Genomic DNA, 16,026 nt, shown 5'->3' with positions numbered 1-16,026 from the left:
ACTTTCATCAGAGCTCTGAACATAACAACATAAGTTATTAAAAGAAATAAACTCAGCTCTAGCTATTACATGGCTTTTAAAATGCTTAATTTGGTACACTAAGTTCACATTTTAATAATCAGGCTGAAATCAGCTGTGCTTCCAGCTATAATTATGTGTGTCATATGTGTTTATGTATTTCTAATATACAGGAGCACTGAATCAAAGCATTCAGCATATGAGTCACTGGCAATGCGATAGCAAAGAAAAAAAAAAGACAAGACAAAAAAAGGATGCTTATACTTAACTGCAGTGAACAATCTGTTCTGCAGTCCAGTTTGGGTTGGTTTGTTTCAGCCATCACTTATAGGTCATGACAGGATAAAGCAGCTTGCCTCTAAATTAGCTGAGCCATCAGAGGTGACCACGTCAACACATGCAGAAGGGCAGCCTGGTGCAGCTGCTGCTCTGGCTGGTGGAACTCACCTTGGGAGGAGGCACTGTCAAAGGACTTGATGAGTGTTTTCACAGTGGGAGTTGGCTCTGAGGAGGTGGATGATCTGCGACTCAGGCCCATTCCTTGTCTCAGAGCTGCCAAATCTCTCTCTACTGCATTCATGTAATTGTACACTCGACCACGTTCTTCTTCCTGCCTGAAGTCAATGTGCAGCTCATTTAGGGTATTTAAAAAACATTTTAACATGCAAAGTCTTAAAAAAATCAACACAAATTGAAGCTGAATTAAAATCTATGGTCCAAATGGGTTATTACATTAACCTAGTTTTCTTTCCACTGTAATTTAGAAATAGATTATCAACCCAAATTATCACTGTAAATTCTTACTATTTGTCAGCAACAGAGCTTAGCATCTGGTAAAAAAGTCTATCAAATCAATATTTGATATAAGGCTTAATTCCTGCTCCTATCTCTCTCACACACACAGATGGAAAAAATTAATACTTAAGGATTTCATGATTCCACATTAAAATAATCATCTCGGAGGGGGGAATTTTTTTCCACCTGAATAAATGGAAAACAATTTAATACTAAGGAGGTAAGAATATATTTCTGGCATACATCTTCAGGCAGCATCAGCTTTTCCCCAAGTTTCACAGCCTGTGCTATCTCCTATCCTGTTGGATACTGGGCTAAATGTGATGTAAATCCTACAAAATTCCCATTCATGCAGAAAACAATTGTTCACTATATACACAACAAACATCATTACTGTAAGCTATATACATATCTGACCCCTAAAGACAATGCAGTCAGGATTCAAATGGTGCTGTCCAAGATGTTCCTGTTTGAGGACACTCATACTTCTGAAAGACTCAGTTTCTAAGTATCTGGAGCACCTAATTCAAGCCACAATACATCACAATTTGGATTATTTTTGTTTTTGTATACAAAGCACCTCTAATTATCAGTGGAAAGAAAACAGTACAGGTTATATCCAGAACTAGATGATGGTTTCTTCTCAGGTAAAAACCCAGCTGTGTTTTTAACCACACCAAAAGCCTTGGCTGCTAATAAGAAATATTAATGATGGTACAGAAAAGCCAACACTGCTTGTTTTTCACACTGTGGGAAGCGAAATCATGTTTAGCTGTTAAACTGAAAAAATCCTCCACTCCAACCTGGTTTCGTAAAACCCTGTGTGGATGAAGTATACAGTATAAAGAAACAAATATTGCTGTTGTAAGTGTACCTATTTTGACCGCTGAAAGCAGCATAAAGCAGCTTGCTGAAATATGGATCCTCACAGCGGGAGGATTTAAAAACATCTGGAGTCTCAATAATTAACAATCTGGATTTCCAAAACTGCACCTCCCCTGCAAAAGAGACCATATATCCCTGCTGTCATTTGCATACTTGCGTGACTTTATCTCCTCCAGCTCCTTAGTGAGCTTCTCATTTTTCTCCTGAGCTTCGTGCAATCTGCGCTTCAGGTCCCCGATCTCTTCCTGGGCCTCGGACTTGATATCATTGGCTATAACCACTGCAGTCTGCAGGTCTGCCTGGAACTGACGCCATTCTGCTGACTCCTCCTGGAAGCATGAATTTGGAAGTTAAAAATAAAAGTTATCCTTATTATTCATAGTTTTCCTATGCTGTTAAAGGAAACGATTTACAGGAATGGCAGAGGCACTCGTCCAGTGTTAGGCACAACCTAACTCCAAGTTAAATTGAAGAGGTTTTGCTGGAAGTAACTAGACTTTGAAAGTCATTAATTTCTTTTCTGGAGACAAATAAAATGTTCAAAGTGGTGGAAAAGAATATATAATATTAAACTCCACATCAAAATACACAGGAACATTTTCTCCTAAACCCAACATCATATCTTTGTGACACTGAGAAATTTTTAGCATTGTTTGGTGCCTATAGATTAGTAAATATATTCCCATTATGCCTGTCTCTCAGAAATAATTATTTTATTGGCATTATATCTAATCATATTATCTTTTCACAATTTCATATGCTGGTCTTATGACATTCTAAGCTTACAATTTATTAACTTTTTCGGTTTCTACCCACCCGGAGTCTCCTGTGAAGATTCTTGATCTCTCTTTCCATGTCATGCTTTTGGTCCTGAAGTTTTTTAACTGTATCTGGGAAAAAAGTTAAATTCCCTGTAAGATCTTAGTCAGGGATTAATTTACCTAAAAATGAGTAACTGAAAAGACCTGCAAATATTTTTGAAGACTTACTCAGAGAAGATATTTTTATAGCCAAAGACATCTGAAGAAACACAGTATGAGAAGGAATAAATTTGCCAGAGGGTGTTAATAGGTACACATTTCTCTGTGACTGGTAAGGTGAGCAGCATAAGCAAATCAATTCTTATACAAATCCCAAATCACCATATTAAAATGACAAAGCAATAACAAAGAGCAAGTAAACAAGGTAGGTAATTTAACATGAAAGGATCCTAAAAACATGGATGTCTGGGGGTTTTCTCTCCTCAAACATAAGCTGCAGCTACACGAAGCCTTTTGATTCACAGTTTAATTTCTCCACAAAGCAGCTGACACAACACTCGCAGCAGTGCCTTCCACAGGGATAAAATTGAACTCATGTCCCCAAGAATCTGACATTCTTGTCTATCAAGCTACTATTTGAGGTCAAAGCAAACTATATTTACAGCAAAAGGCCAAACAGTCTGTGAGCTCGTGTTATGAGAAAGATGGTCCCCCTAAATCTGTCAGCAGCAACACAAAAGGGTTCACGGCCCGATCACCAGCAGCTCCTGTGTGGCGTCTGACAGACTGGCTACTGCAATTATTATTCATTTGTGACTTTATTCAATACACAAGGACAATGTGATTGATGACTCCATTCTTAAAACAAAGCAACTAATGAAGAAGAACACAGCATAAATTTCTAATTGGTGTGTCACTTCACTGAGTCTTGGATTCTAGGATGTTTTATTTCTATAGCATCGTGTGACTGTAAAAACTGTAAAAATGATGAAGAAACTGACTAAATGCATTTTTTTGTTCAGGTTAATTATCCTAACACCTGCTGGAAACAAATACTTTTCCTGTATATTAGCAATGCTCTTTCCACAAACATGACCTGAACATGCCTAATATATTTAGGCTATTCAAAACACAAAACCTTCCTCAACAGCACCAAGTACAGGGACTTTTTAAGGCACAGTTAATTTCTTTACAAGAATCATATAAACCTCAGCTGGCCTGAAAACATGATAACCTTTCAAACTTGGAAAAGTTGGAACATTAGACAGATACTTCTGTATTTATCTCCTCCTTGTAAGACTGCCCATTTCAAGTTGCACTCAGCTGATCTTTAAGCTTTGAAGATAAGCCTACAGGGTGGGCCACTCAAATCTCATGCTACCATGATACTCAAGCAAAGCCCTCCAATTTTTAGCTTGTCTCTTTATACACAACTTGTTTGAGCTAAATTCAGAAATAAGCAGCCAGCTTTAGGTCAAAGTTATAAAACTTGCTCCCCCTGATGCCTTAGGTTTTAACTTTTATATTTTTCAAATCCTGTACTGCCTAGTGTGTAACTCTGAAGTTTCATGTGGCCTGTTAACTACTGTTCTCTCGTGCTGGTCAGACGTAACAAAGCCTCTCTAGCTTTGCTCTTCAAGGACACCTTGATTGTCCCAGTCCCCAAAATGTGTAAACTAAAAGTCTTTGAAAAGGAGGGGCAAACTTGGGGTAATTACATCATTAACTGAAGTTATAATTGGAGAATTAACCCTGATATGCAAACGGACCAAACTTATAAAAGTGTGAAGAACCCATGACCCAGCACCCATCTCAGGTGGAGCCCCTCGTAGGCTTTACACTCCCAAGGTGTACCTTTGAAGGCCCTCAAATAAAAAGCTACTTTTATTCTCTTATTCTTGTCTAGCTTCTGTTTTCAGGTAGCCACTTCAAGGCATCACCCCCACCTTTCCCTTTAAATACATTTTGGAACAAGTCAAGCTGATGTTCATTTTCACTTTTAAAACAGTTCAAAGAAAAAATGTTTTTAAAAACAAAATTTGCAGTAGTACTAAAAGCAAACTATCTAAAAATAACTACAAACCAGAAACCATAAATGCACCCACAGCTAAAGCTTGTGTAGTGCCACTGTTTTGAGCTTCTGTGAGTTATGAAACGCACCATTACATTTTAGTGTATTTATGCTTTGAAGTAAAACACAATGGTCTGAATATGCTGCAGGTACCATAAACAATACAGAGCAGTTTACAGCAGATGTTGGAAACAGTGCTCTCTCTCCTCCTCAATCAATCAAGGAGATTAAAAAAAAACAGCCCACCAAATTGCAATTGAATTTGAAATGCGGTGAGAAATGATGACTAATAGAAGTGATTTCACCTCTTCCACCAACTACAGCCTGAAAATTCAAGTAGTCAAAATACGTAGAAGTTGCCATTTGGCATCTTTCCTTTCTGCGTCCCCACAAACTCCACATTCTTCTCTAACACACACAAACTCTTTCCACCTCCACATGCCTGAATTTTCAGTATGGTAGGACAGGTACTTCTAGCGTTATCCAGTCTCCTTCTTTTAAGGATCACAGACAATAAAGAAGACTGAGATAAAAGAAAAAGTAACTACACGTTAGGGTAAATGAAGAACAAGGAGACTCTTCTGATGAATGAATAGGATAATCAAAAATGGCAAATCAGCAAGTTTGTGTTTTACTGCATGATCCAATTACATCTACATTTCACAAAATTATATTAATTTAAACCACAGTTTGACAAGGCCTTGCCTCTACCTAATAGGCAGAAAAAAAAAATTATGGGACGTGCAGACTACAAATGGTAAAGAAAACCATTACAACTAGAGCTAGGGGTGGGAGGAAGAATTTTGTAAGGCTACCAGGGAAAAGGTATCATGATGTTCTATATCTGCAATTTTTACTAATTATAACTAGCAGTTAGAATTTATCACTTTGAAATAAAAATGAGTATCAACGTTCAGTTGTTTAATTTCAATAATTTCTGGTGAAAACATAAAGGAAAAATACTAACAATATTCAGATACGTGCAGTAGTTTCAGAAAAAAATGACATGACAATTCCTGGGAAAGGACACTAAATGAAGTCATTCTGACACAGGCAATTCCAAAATGGACACTCTCACAGTTTTTGTACTGGTAACACAGGCATGCCTTCTACTGGGAGAGCATTTTGATTCTTTAGCCTAGAAATAGCTATCCCAGCACAATCACAAATACACAGCGTAGTTTAAGAAATACAGCTTCCTTCTGTGAGGAAGAGGAAATGGGTACAAATACCAAAGCTCAGGCAACTCGTAGATCAATCTTACTTTTGAGATCATCATGTCAGACAATACACCTATACAGCAAGAAAGCTGACTTTTTAAGGGACCACCATTAGCAAAAAAAAAAAAAAGAAAAAAGAAAAAAAAGAAAAAGTACTAACAAAATATGGTAATGTAAACATTTCATTTCATAACTGCTGTCAAGATCCTTTTCAAATGAGATATAGCAGAATTAAAACTAACGCTGTCAGCTCCATAAAAGAACTATTCACTGAAAATTAAATATATCCACCTTCTAGCTCACCTACCCTTGTCCTAAAAATTTACTGACTTAAATAGTTACAGACTAGGAGAACCTACATGCACATGCACCCTGTGCTAAGAGAACAAGCAATGATTATTTTTGTTCTTCAGAAGAAACCTCTGAGAAGTGGTAAGCTAACCTACAAATACACAGTTTCTGCACATCAGGAGTCAAACTCTTCCAGAAAAAATTTCCTCACAAACTCTTATTAACTGCTTGGGAGAATAATAGGTTTCCATTTCCCTCTTAGTTACTGTGGATGACTAATGTGCCAGCTGGGCTACCTGACTACTGAGTTTTTGAGAGTCAGAAGAGAAACCCAGAGGGAACGCGCCATCTAGTGCAGTGTCAGCCTTCCCCACTGCCTGTTCCAGCTCAGCACAGTAGGGAGGATATAAAACATACAGGTTATTTTAATATTTCTTAGACTTTTTACATAAAATAGAATCATAGAATATCCTGAGTTGGAAGGGACCTATCAGGATCACAGAGTCCAAATCCCGGCCCTGCACAGGTCACCCCAACAACCCACCCTGTGCCTGAGAGCATTGTCCAAACACTCCTTGAGCTCTGTCAGTCTTGGGGCTGTGACCACTGTCCTGGGGAGCCTGTTCAGTGGCCAACCACCCTCCGGGTGAAGAACCTTTTCCTGGTATCCAGTCCAAACCTCCCCTGATTTAGCTCCAGCCATTTCCTCAAGTCACCAGTCACAGAGAGCAAAGATTGAAGACCACAACAAGGTCTCCCTTCAGTCTCCTCCAGGCTGGACAAACAAGTGCCCTCAGCTGGTCCTCATTAGGTTTCCCCTCCAGGCCCTTTTAGCACTATGCTTAAAACTCCTCATCCCACCAGTAACGAGCTCAGCTGCAGTGACTGCAGCTCTCACCACATCTGGACGGATGTCAGGAACATACTGTGTGTTTTTAATCAATGCAATTTGCATCCTACTGCACACATCAAAGAGATCCCTGTTTCTGCAGCCAGACATATTAACAGCTAAAGTATGACAGTTCAATATGCGGATTACTGTGAAAAATGTTCCGTTCTAGGTTCCTTGTGCCTCTTTTTGGTGTTTGAAAAGCCCACAGTGAAGTGTGCCCTAAGTACCAGTGCTTGGAGTGTTTCCATTCCTACATTACTATTTGTGTTGATTAATCATTAAACTGAATTAACACTCACCACCTCATCTATGAGGCATCTTTCTCCTAAGTGTAAAGTCTGTCTTTGGTAAATCCTTTAAGTTACAATTTTCCATTTTGTGTTTAGAATTCTATCTTTTAAATGTTGTATGTACTACCTCTAAGTCCCAGATTTTTCACAATGTTCTATGCTGTCAGTACTTAGAGACTACCTCAAAACCCTGTAAGAGGTTTAACTATGACTCCACAATAAACAGCATTTTAAAGTTGTCAGAAAAAATACACTTTTTAAAGTCGATATAATTTTTCGGGTGCCATCCTTTCTTACTGCCACTAGATGCCACTCTCCTTCCAGCCTGTAACTAAAATAACAGCTTGCTTCCTCCGAAAAGATCATGTCAGGACATTGGCTGGTCCAGATGAATTTTCCAAACTATTTCAAGACCAATGAATAACAAAGACTGTCGCAATTTTTGTTGAGAATTTCTCCCCTGGCAGAGGTTTGTCTGCCTGAATTTTTACCGTTTGAAATTAAGTATCTGACAGCTAGTTTGTACCCACAAAGCAGAAGAATCTAAAAATCAGAGCTGCCTCGTAATCAGGTATTGCTGGGCAGATACCTAAATATCTACTTGACTATGGTGCTGTTCCCTGTATGAGTGTATTTCAGTTAATGGACAAAACAAAACAAGTAGAAAAGTGTTCAACCTTTTTGAGTCTTTGCTACAAAATGACTGTCTTTTAGCACAGAAAGGGAAAAAACTTAGAACAATTTTGTAAAGAGAAACGGTGATTGCCTTTCAAGATAAAAAAGGGTTGCTCAGGGAAACAACACTCACAGCCATGTCTGAAGATACTGAGCTTGAATAAACAATTTAGCTTGCTTAAGACACTAACTTTTCTTGATAGCAGACCAATTTAGAACCTTTTCTATGAATATTTCCCTTGCTGTTAGAAGGAATCATGCTTTGGTTTTTTTGCTATCTTGTTTCATCTTTGAATAACATGGAAGACTAACAGATATTTGAATTCTGTAAGTAGCACTGTGCAAATATAGCTTGCCAGGGTAGAGTTGCCCACGTTCTTATTTAGATGGAGATTAATTGCAGAATTCCAGCCCGTGGTAGGAATGTCTGAGCAGGTCTTCAAGATCAGAGGGGGAACTAAGGCACAGAGAGCTAGACAGGTACACAGTAAACATGTGTTCTACTAAATGTTTTTCTACTTTGAAGAACAACTTGAAAACGGTATTAGCAGATTTCATATTTCTTCTCTATTCACAGGTTTGTATTCCCACACCAAGTGGGTCTAGAATAGCAAAGCCGACTTGATTTTTTTCTTCCCCAGTGTGTAAAGATTCTGCAAAACCCAGTCTGACTTGAATTCAGACATACAAAAGACAAGTGAAAATATTTTCAGAATTACAGTGTTCTTCTTGAGCTTTTCTTAAATTATCCTTTCTCTCAAGAGAAATGCGTAATACTTACTCTCCAAATCAGATATGATAAGATTGTCATGAAGCTTCACAGCACGGTGCTGCTCTACTTCATCCTCCAACTCAAAGATTGTTTCTTTCATGTCACTCCTCTCAGTCTCTTTTTCATCTAGTTCTGCCCGAAGTTTTTCTAGAGTCACATTGAGATCCTCAATTTGTTTCTTGGCTTCTTCTTGGAACACTCGGTATTCATCTTCAACCTGAAGAATATATCTTAGTTGAATATTAAACATACTTTCAGTTTTGTAACTACCACATTTAACAATCTATTTCTGCAAACAGAAAAATATAGAAGTGCAAGCCTTTGACTATGCAATGTTCTAGTGCAACTGTTTTCCTAAGCCAAAGTTAAACTTTTTTCCCAGGCTGGGTATATGAGCATTCCTGGCTACTCTAACAGCAGTGCCCTGCATACAAGTGAAGCAGTTGTACCATGGCTGAGGTTTCATGAGCAGCTGATCCAATTTAACATCCAGCTGCCATGGAAAAGGGACAGGGTGGTGGGGAAAACTCTTTACCCTTCCTTTCTCTTGCCAAAAAAGAAAAAGCCTGCTCTCTTGTGCATCAATTTTAGTGCTTGCTGGACCTGTGTCATGAGTGATTTCCTTAAGCAAGTTTCACACTTGTGTGCAAGGTGCATTAGTGAGTTGAAGCAGTTCTCAGAGGAGTCTGATAAACTATTAAATTGAAAAAGAAAAACAGGGAAGGGAAGAAGTGGTTGACTTCTCCCTGTCAGGAGCAGGGGAAGAGGCTTTTTTATCCTACCTCATAAAACTGTAACGTAAGTAACAGGCTACGATCAGAGGCACCGGAACATTAACCCAACCGCAAAAATAAGGTGTCAGAAAAACAAGAGAAATAAGGCTGTGGCTTGGGGTGGGCAATGCAGGCAGGCACCAAGTTTAATAGACAAAATACCCTGCTTTTAAGTCTGTTTCAGTGGTTTTTATTTTAATAGCACTCTCCAGCTTCAATTATTAAAAATATTTTTTTTTTTTACCCCAAATTAAGGTTGATTCTAACAGGTTCGTGATCATGACCAACATGTTCATTTGCAGCTAATACATAGTTCACACATTAAATTTGGCATAAATTGTCTCTTCAGGAAGACAGACCTTTAAATGCATATGTAAAGTTATTAAATAAATTGTGTGATTCTTGCTTTTATATTAAATTACAGTAAATGCTTTTACTAGACATATCTACTGCATAAATTAGAAATATTTGAATCAAAACAGAACTGGAAGTAAACATGTTCATCCAAAACCTAATCAGTCTTGCAGAAGGTGTGCAATTTAAGCACTACATTAGTACAGTATCTTAAATACTGTTTAAGTTTGGCCATTGAAATAATTTGTGGAGTTTAAATATTTTTAAAAAGTAACACAACAGTTACCCTGTAGCTCAATGTATCCATATAATTTTTTCAAATACTGCCATCCTTTTCATAACAAAAGAGAAAGTAACCAGTCCTAACATTACTGTAATCCAATGAACCTCACAATTAATCTTTTACTTCTAAAAGAACTACAGAGGCCAATAGGTCATCATGTACATGGGATGTTAGAATGCAACAGTGTTTTAAGCACTACCTTAGCAAGGGCATCTTGCAGTCGATTGGCATCATTGCGGGTGTGTGCCAGCTCTTCTTGCAGACCACTGGCCAAGGTCTCTGCTTTTTCCTTATCCAGCCTGACACTCTCCAGAAGATCTTGTATATCTGATTTATCTCCAGAGTTGTGTATAGAATACAACTCAGCCACTTTCTGCTTTTCATGCTCTAGCTGAGCTTTCAGCCTGTTCATCTCAATCTGGTCACTGGCTACTGTGGCTTTGTACTCCTCTAAGGTAGAAGCCAGAGCTGTTTTGCTTTTCTGCTCTGACTCAATAATCCGTTCCATGTGGTGATTCCGTTCTTTTAATGCCCCTATCATTTCTTGAGCTTCCTTGTTGTCTTGTTCTGCCATCTTCAAAGTGTTGCTCAAGTGCTGCTGAACCCCCAGCAGCTGCTCCCGCTCGAAGCGAGCGTTCTCTGCCAGCTCCATGTAACGCTGCTCCAACTCCATGTAGCGCCCACTCTTCATGTCTTCATCAATTACATAGGAAATATGGTGTTCATCCAAAAGGGACCGGAAATACTCGATCTGACGGCTGAAGTGTTCCAACTTGTCACTTTGCTGACACAAAGACTCCATCAGGATTACTTTTTCCTCTCCAAGTCTTTCATTCTCACTGTTCAGCTCTTGTGTTATTTGTTGCAAATCTGCAAGCTCTTGCAGCGTGGCTTGGAGCTCTTCAGCTGTACTGTGTTGATTCTCTTCCATCTGATGTATCCGTTCTGTCAGACAAGCTACGGATACTTCACTGGCATTGCCACTGCTTCCCTTCCTAGATCTTTCTATGCTTGGTACTCCTTCAGATTCTGAAGATGATGGAGCATCTAAGGCATCATCGCTTGATGTCAGTGGCTGATAAACTTCACTGCACTCACTGTCTAAATTATCCATGGAGTTACTGTGTTGGTTGTCCATGAGAGTGTTTTCATCCTGACTTAATAAGTCTTCCATTGATCCAGGAGCAGAACCTTCCACTGAAGATGTCAGAGTGCCCCCACCGTCGCTGTGGTTGCCAGCTGTAATCTCTGGACTCAAAGACTGATAGCCAAAGAGCTTTTCAGAGTTGTCTAGCCTTTGTTCCAAAGAAAAGCCCAAAGCATTTAGTCTGTCTTTTAACATTCGATTCTCATTCTTCAGCTGGTTGAGCTCTTCTCGGATGGCAGTGTTTTGCTCCTGTAACTGGAGCAGTGTAGACTCTACATCAGTTGGCTGATGGACAACAACGGCTTCTTTCTCTTCAGATTTTTCATCCCCCTCGAGATGATCTTCGTTGAGTCCCAGCTGAGCACGCATGTCCCTTAATTCATTTCTCAGATGCAAGATTTCCACATCTTTAGTTTTTGCTAATGTCAGAAGATCGTTCACCTTTGCTTCCAGTGCAGCTTTGTCACTGATCTGATTGTCTGACTTGGACTTGCTCATCCGGATATCAGATTCCGGATTGGTGCGGCTGCGGGAGCGCTTTGCCAGCACCGTGTCACTGGGCCCCTGGCCCGCCAGAGGCAGCTTCTTGCTCTGGCTCAAACGAGAACGATCCCGGATTCTCTCTCTAGAAGAGCTTGACTCTTTATTTCCAGATGAAATGCTACGCTTCGTTGTAGAACTTGTACCTGTATGTTTTTTGAAAGTTAGGAACATGAATTTAAAATACAGTATCTGTCACAGAAGGCTGTGTGCCTGGTATCAGCAACACAGTGGTTGATTTTCTGAATCACACTGGTAAATACACTTCATAGAAAACATTGAAAGTAAATATTAACCCAACATTCAGCATTTTCTATTTTCTGTATTTTCATCTCATTGCATAAAAATGAGGATAGATTATTATTACTTTATTTCCAGATGCTTTACAGCTATGCAAGCGTTACTGAATCCAAAACACAGCAACGGAAGGCAAGACCTATTTCAATCCATATCGATAACACACTAAATGATTTCACTTTTCTGAACAGCTTCTGAAAGCCCTCTTACTTTATTTCTATAAAGCAATACAAAATGTTCAAAATGTTCACTATAACAAGCCATCTTAGAGATTTAGTGCTTATGTCATGGATTTTTTAAACAGACAATTTTAGAAAAATCTGCAATTCTCTAAATTAATTCTATTATTTCATTTTATATAATAGTTGCATAGTCAGTACTGAAAAAAATTAAAAGGAACACCCTCCAAAGAACCAATTACATTATTAAAAACAGGAAAAGAGTTCAGAAGGTGTGTGATTTGACCATGGTGTTACTGAGCACTTCAATAGGCAGCCTGGATCCTCAATATATTAAATGAAAATAAAAAGCTCCCCAACTTCCACTTTTCAGAATCAATATATCCGTTTACCTGCAATAGTTTTGGGTTTGTTTTCCAGACTGTTCATGGTTGTCCCTGGAGCTGGAGATGCTGTTGATACACCAGTGTTCTTCTTGGTCTTGACACCATTGGTCATTGTCACTCCACCACCACCAGCCATCCCTGCTAAGAGGTCATCGTTACTCTTAGTCTGAAAGAAAGGGAAGAAGCAGCTTTAAGGCAGCTGGCCCAGAAGTCTGCATAGCCAACATTTCTACTGTTAAAGATTCCCTCAGTTTAAAAAGTACATGCAAGAATGTTGAAAAGTGTAAGTGCACTGCACTGTGCAGAGTTGGTAAACTGAAATGGAAGTTTAACTCCTTACATATGAGTGACCATTGAAACTGAGTCTTCTCTCCCTCCCCAAAAAATTCTTAATGTTTCAAGTACCAAGGAGAAGGGAAAAAAAAAAAAAATCAGTTAAAGCACAGTAACACATCATAGCATAAAACTTCTCAATTTTGACTGAAAGTTTGCTTATGCATCAAAGTGAAAGCAATTCTTAGATAATTAAACCACCAAATACCAGGAAGTTAGTATAACATCCTTCAATTGAATATGATCAAATGTTTTCTGGTGGACAAATTCACAACAAAAACATCAAATCAAAGAAGAACAAAAATCAATCCAACATTAGCAAAATACAATTTCTAGCTCAAAATACTAAACTACAAATCACTAGAAACTAGGACAGAAGCAGGGGGAAAGCCACCCTCACCATATATCCTTGCTTTGCTTTCATGCTCTTTACTAGGAACTCTCAGAAATGGGGTATTTGTTTGATGAACTTTTTGTCTAACCTCATATGATTGTTCCTGAAACTACTGTTAGCCACAAAATCTGCCTGGAAGGTGACAAGGCAGCAAGCACAGGATTCTCAACAACTAGAGAATTCTTCCAAACAGAGAACACATCTTTCAGAATAAAGCAAACTCTGGAAATACTAAGCTCTTAAGCATTAATTGGCAGACTTTATACTCTTTAAAATGCAATATTTCAAATGGTGAAAATCAAAATACGCTCAACATTTTTCCCATTATATGGGCAAAAAAAGAAATTAAAAGAAAACAGCTGTGCTAGCAGCATTCCTTGAGCGACTAAATTATTCAGCTGGATAACACATTTGAACTCTCCTCCAACATCCCAGCTAAAAGGTAGTGCTTAGGACTTAACCACTTGCTTTACATCACGTCTGCAAGTTTGTAACTTCCAGCTCCCACACATATTCACATTAAAAACTATATGCCAGACATTACAATTCTATACATTAAGAAAAAAGGTACACTTGCTTAATTTAAAAAATAGTTGCATGTCACACTATTCTCTACAGTCTCTTGTTGCAAGTGCCAATTCCAGAACAGCTAGGAACACTGATCACAACATTGTGGAAAGAGCAGGGATGGGATCTGTGCCATTTACAAAGAGCAGCTGCAAAACAAAAGGGAGCTTGGGAGGAGAACATATTTGCTCTGCATGCAATTGATAGAAATATAGAAAATTTACAGATAGAAACATCTATTTGTAAGGGTAAAATCCTCTAGGACAAGAATGCTTTTATTGAATCATGTCAGAAGTAGTGTAGCGTTCTAAAAAGGTTTATAGAAGGCTGGAAGAGAACACATCACTCCAAGGATCTAGTCTGATGTGCATCTAAAGCTGGCTTTTCTGCTGTGAAAATGCCATTGTTGTTTGCTGTGCAAACAAGGCTTTTCCAAGGGCTTCTTCATCCCAGAAGTCAAACCAGCTCCTTGATTTGCCGTGTCACACAGGCATGCAAACAGGCATAGGCAATGGAAATACAAATAGGAAAGCAATCATGTCAGAGGGCTACAAAACCCATAAAGCCCACCCAAGTCAGGTGGGGAGGATGGGCTGAGCACAAACTACGGGTGTACAACAGTCCTGGTCCTGTGATCTAATTAGATTTTGTACCTAATTGAAACTGATTTTGTGGGCATGGGGGTAGAGGGGGAGGGAAACAACCCTGTGGAACTATTACCTAAACCATGGTATTACAAAAAGGCACAGAACAGTGATTTTCTGCTTTGCTGCTGAATCTGCCCACCCCCCTGCAAACGGGAGAGTTCAAACAGACTATGAGCTGTCAGCATTTTTACCCTGCTGAAAGAGTGGGGAAATTAGACTAAGCTTTTAGACACTTACAGTACAAATACATGTTATCAAGCCAAATAGGTCAAGATGTGACTCAGCTTGAAGAAAAAAAAACCTAAGTAAAATACACACTTTCAGACATTAGTCATCTCCAGTCCTTGCTGAACAAAGGAATTTAAGACAGCCATTCTTCTTCTGACTTACCCATAAACTATTCCTGGTCTAGGTTGGAAGGCACTGCCTCCACTGAAGCCAATTAGTAAACAGTTTCTCAAAGCTGTAACATTATACTCTTGGCAAAGAAAACTATTTAGCAAAGCTTTGGAAAAATTACAAACCAGCAGCTCTCTTCTTAATGGCCCACAATGGCAACCATTCAGAACTTTTAAAATCAAAGTATTTTTGTAGCATATCTTTTTAATCGAAGCAAAAGCAATGGTGTATATTTATTAAACAACTTTTTCCCATTTACTGAGAACTGTTCCATCTTGCTTGGCATTAAAACTCCTACATTAGAATATGAAAAATTAGAAAATATCATAATTAGAAATGTTCATCCAGACCTATTTTGATTTTCTGTATAAAAAGCCACTTTATAATTATACAATTCACATTCTGTTTTCCTCTCACAACTTTCTTTCAGTGCAACGAAACTTGAATAATGACCTATACAATTAATTTCATCTTAGTTTCTCAACAGGTACATCCTATTTACTGCATCTCATTCAAATCCCTTTATATATATATAATTATTCCTACCTCAGATGTTCTTTGATGATTGCTGTTGCTGCATTAGAGTTTTTCAAACATCAGACTTCACAACAATCTGTAATTAAGTTACTGCATTTTGCAAACAGAATAGAAGCCTAGACACATGAATGCTGAAAACACACTCTAATTTTTAATATTCAAATATTGGTCTCCAAGTCCTGGCTTTTCAGGGACACTGGATTTTGCAATTCGTCTGAACTACAGCTGCTGTCTAATTGCAGTTGGAAGTGTTAGCAGGATCACAAGCTCATTAGCTGAAGAAGTCAAAAAATAATGATCTTAAAAATAAGAACACATTATTTGTATTTTTTGACAGATTAAAAACTAAAAGTGGCTGGCAGTTAAACTTCTATAATAATAATGTGTGTGGGGTCCTGAACATTTACACAAGTCCTGGGCAAAGTGGGAGACAAAAACTACAGAGAAGGAACCGACCGAGCACATTCAGAAGCAGCCAGACAAACCAACCCCGGGACAGGCTCAGCTGTACTGAAGAGCG

General features: G+C 38.6%; 1 protein-coding gene across 2 annotated transcripts in view; it reads right to left on the bottom strand.

The window, feature by feature from the left end:
- Positions 1 to 16,026, bottom strand: part of SPECC1L (sperm antigen with calponin homology and coiled-coil domains 1 like) — a 63,523-nt gene that overhangs the window by 31,480 nt on the left and 16,017 nt on the right. For both annotated transcript variants that reach the window (XM_032127902.1, XM_032127901.1), the window contains exons 3-8: positions 12,636 to 12,795; positions 10,280 to 11,913; positions 8,680 to 8,887; positions 2,515 to 2,588; positions 1,852 to 2,027; positions 466 to 632 (exon numbers count right to left, since the gene is read on the bottom strand). In XM_032127902.1, coding sequence (XP_031983793.1) covers positions 466 to 632; positions 1,852 to 2,027; positions 2,515 to 2,588; positions 8,680 to 8,887; positions 10,280 to 11,913; positions 12,636 to 12,795 — 2,419 coding nt within the window. The remainder of the gene's footprint in view (positions 1 to 465; positions 633 to 1,851; positions 2,028 to 2,514; positions 2,589 to 8,679; positions 8,888 to 10,279; positions 11,914 to 12,635; positions 12,796 to 16,026) is intronic.

This window comes from Corvus moneduloides, chromosome 18, assembly GCF_009650955.1.
Source record: "Corvus moneduloides isolate bCorMon1 chromosome 18, bCorMon1.pri, whole genome shotgun sequence".
In the NCBI taxonomy this organism is placed as follows: domain Eukaryota; kingdom Metazoa; phylum Chordata; class Aves; order Passeriformes; family Corvidae; genus Corvus; species Corvus moneduloides.
Note: the sequence above shows the minus strand (reverse complement) of the source record. Positions and strands in the feature narration are given on the sequence as shown.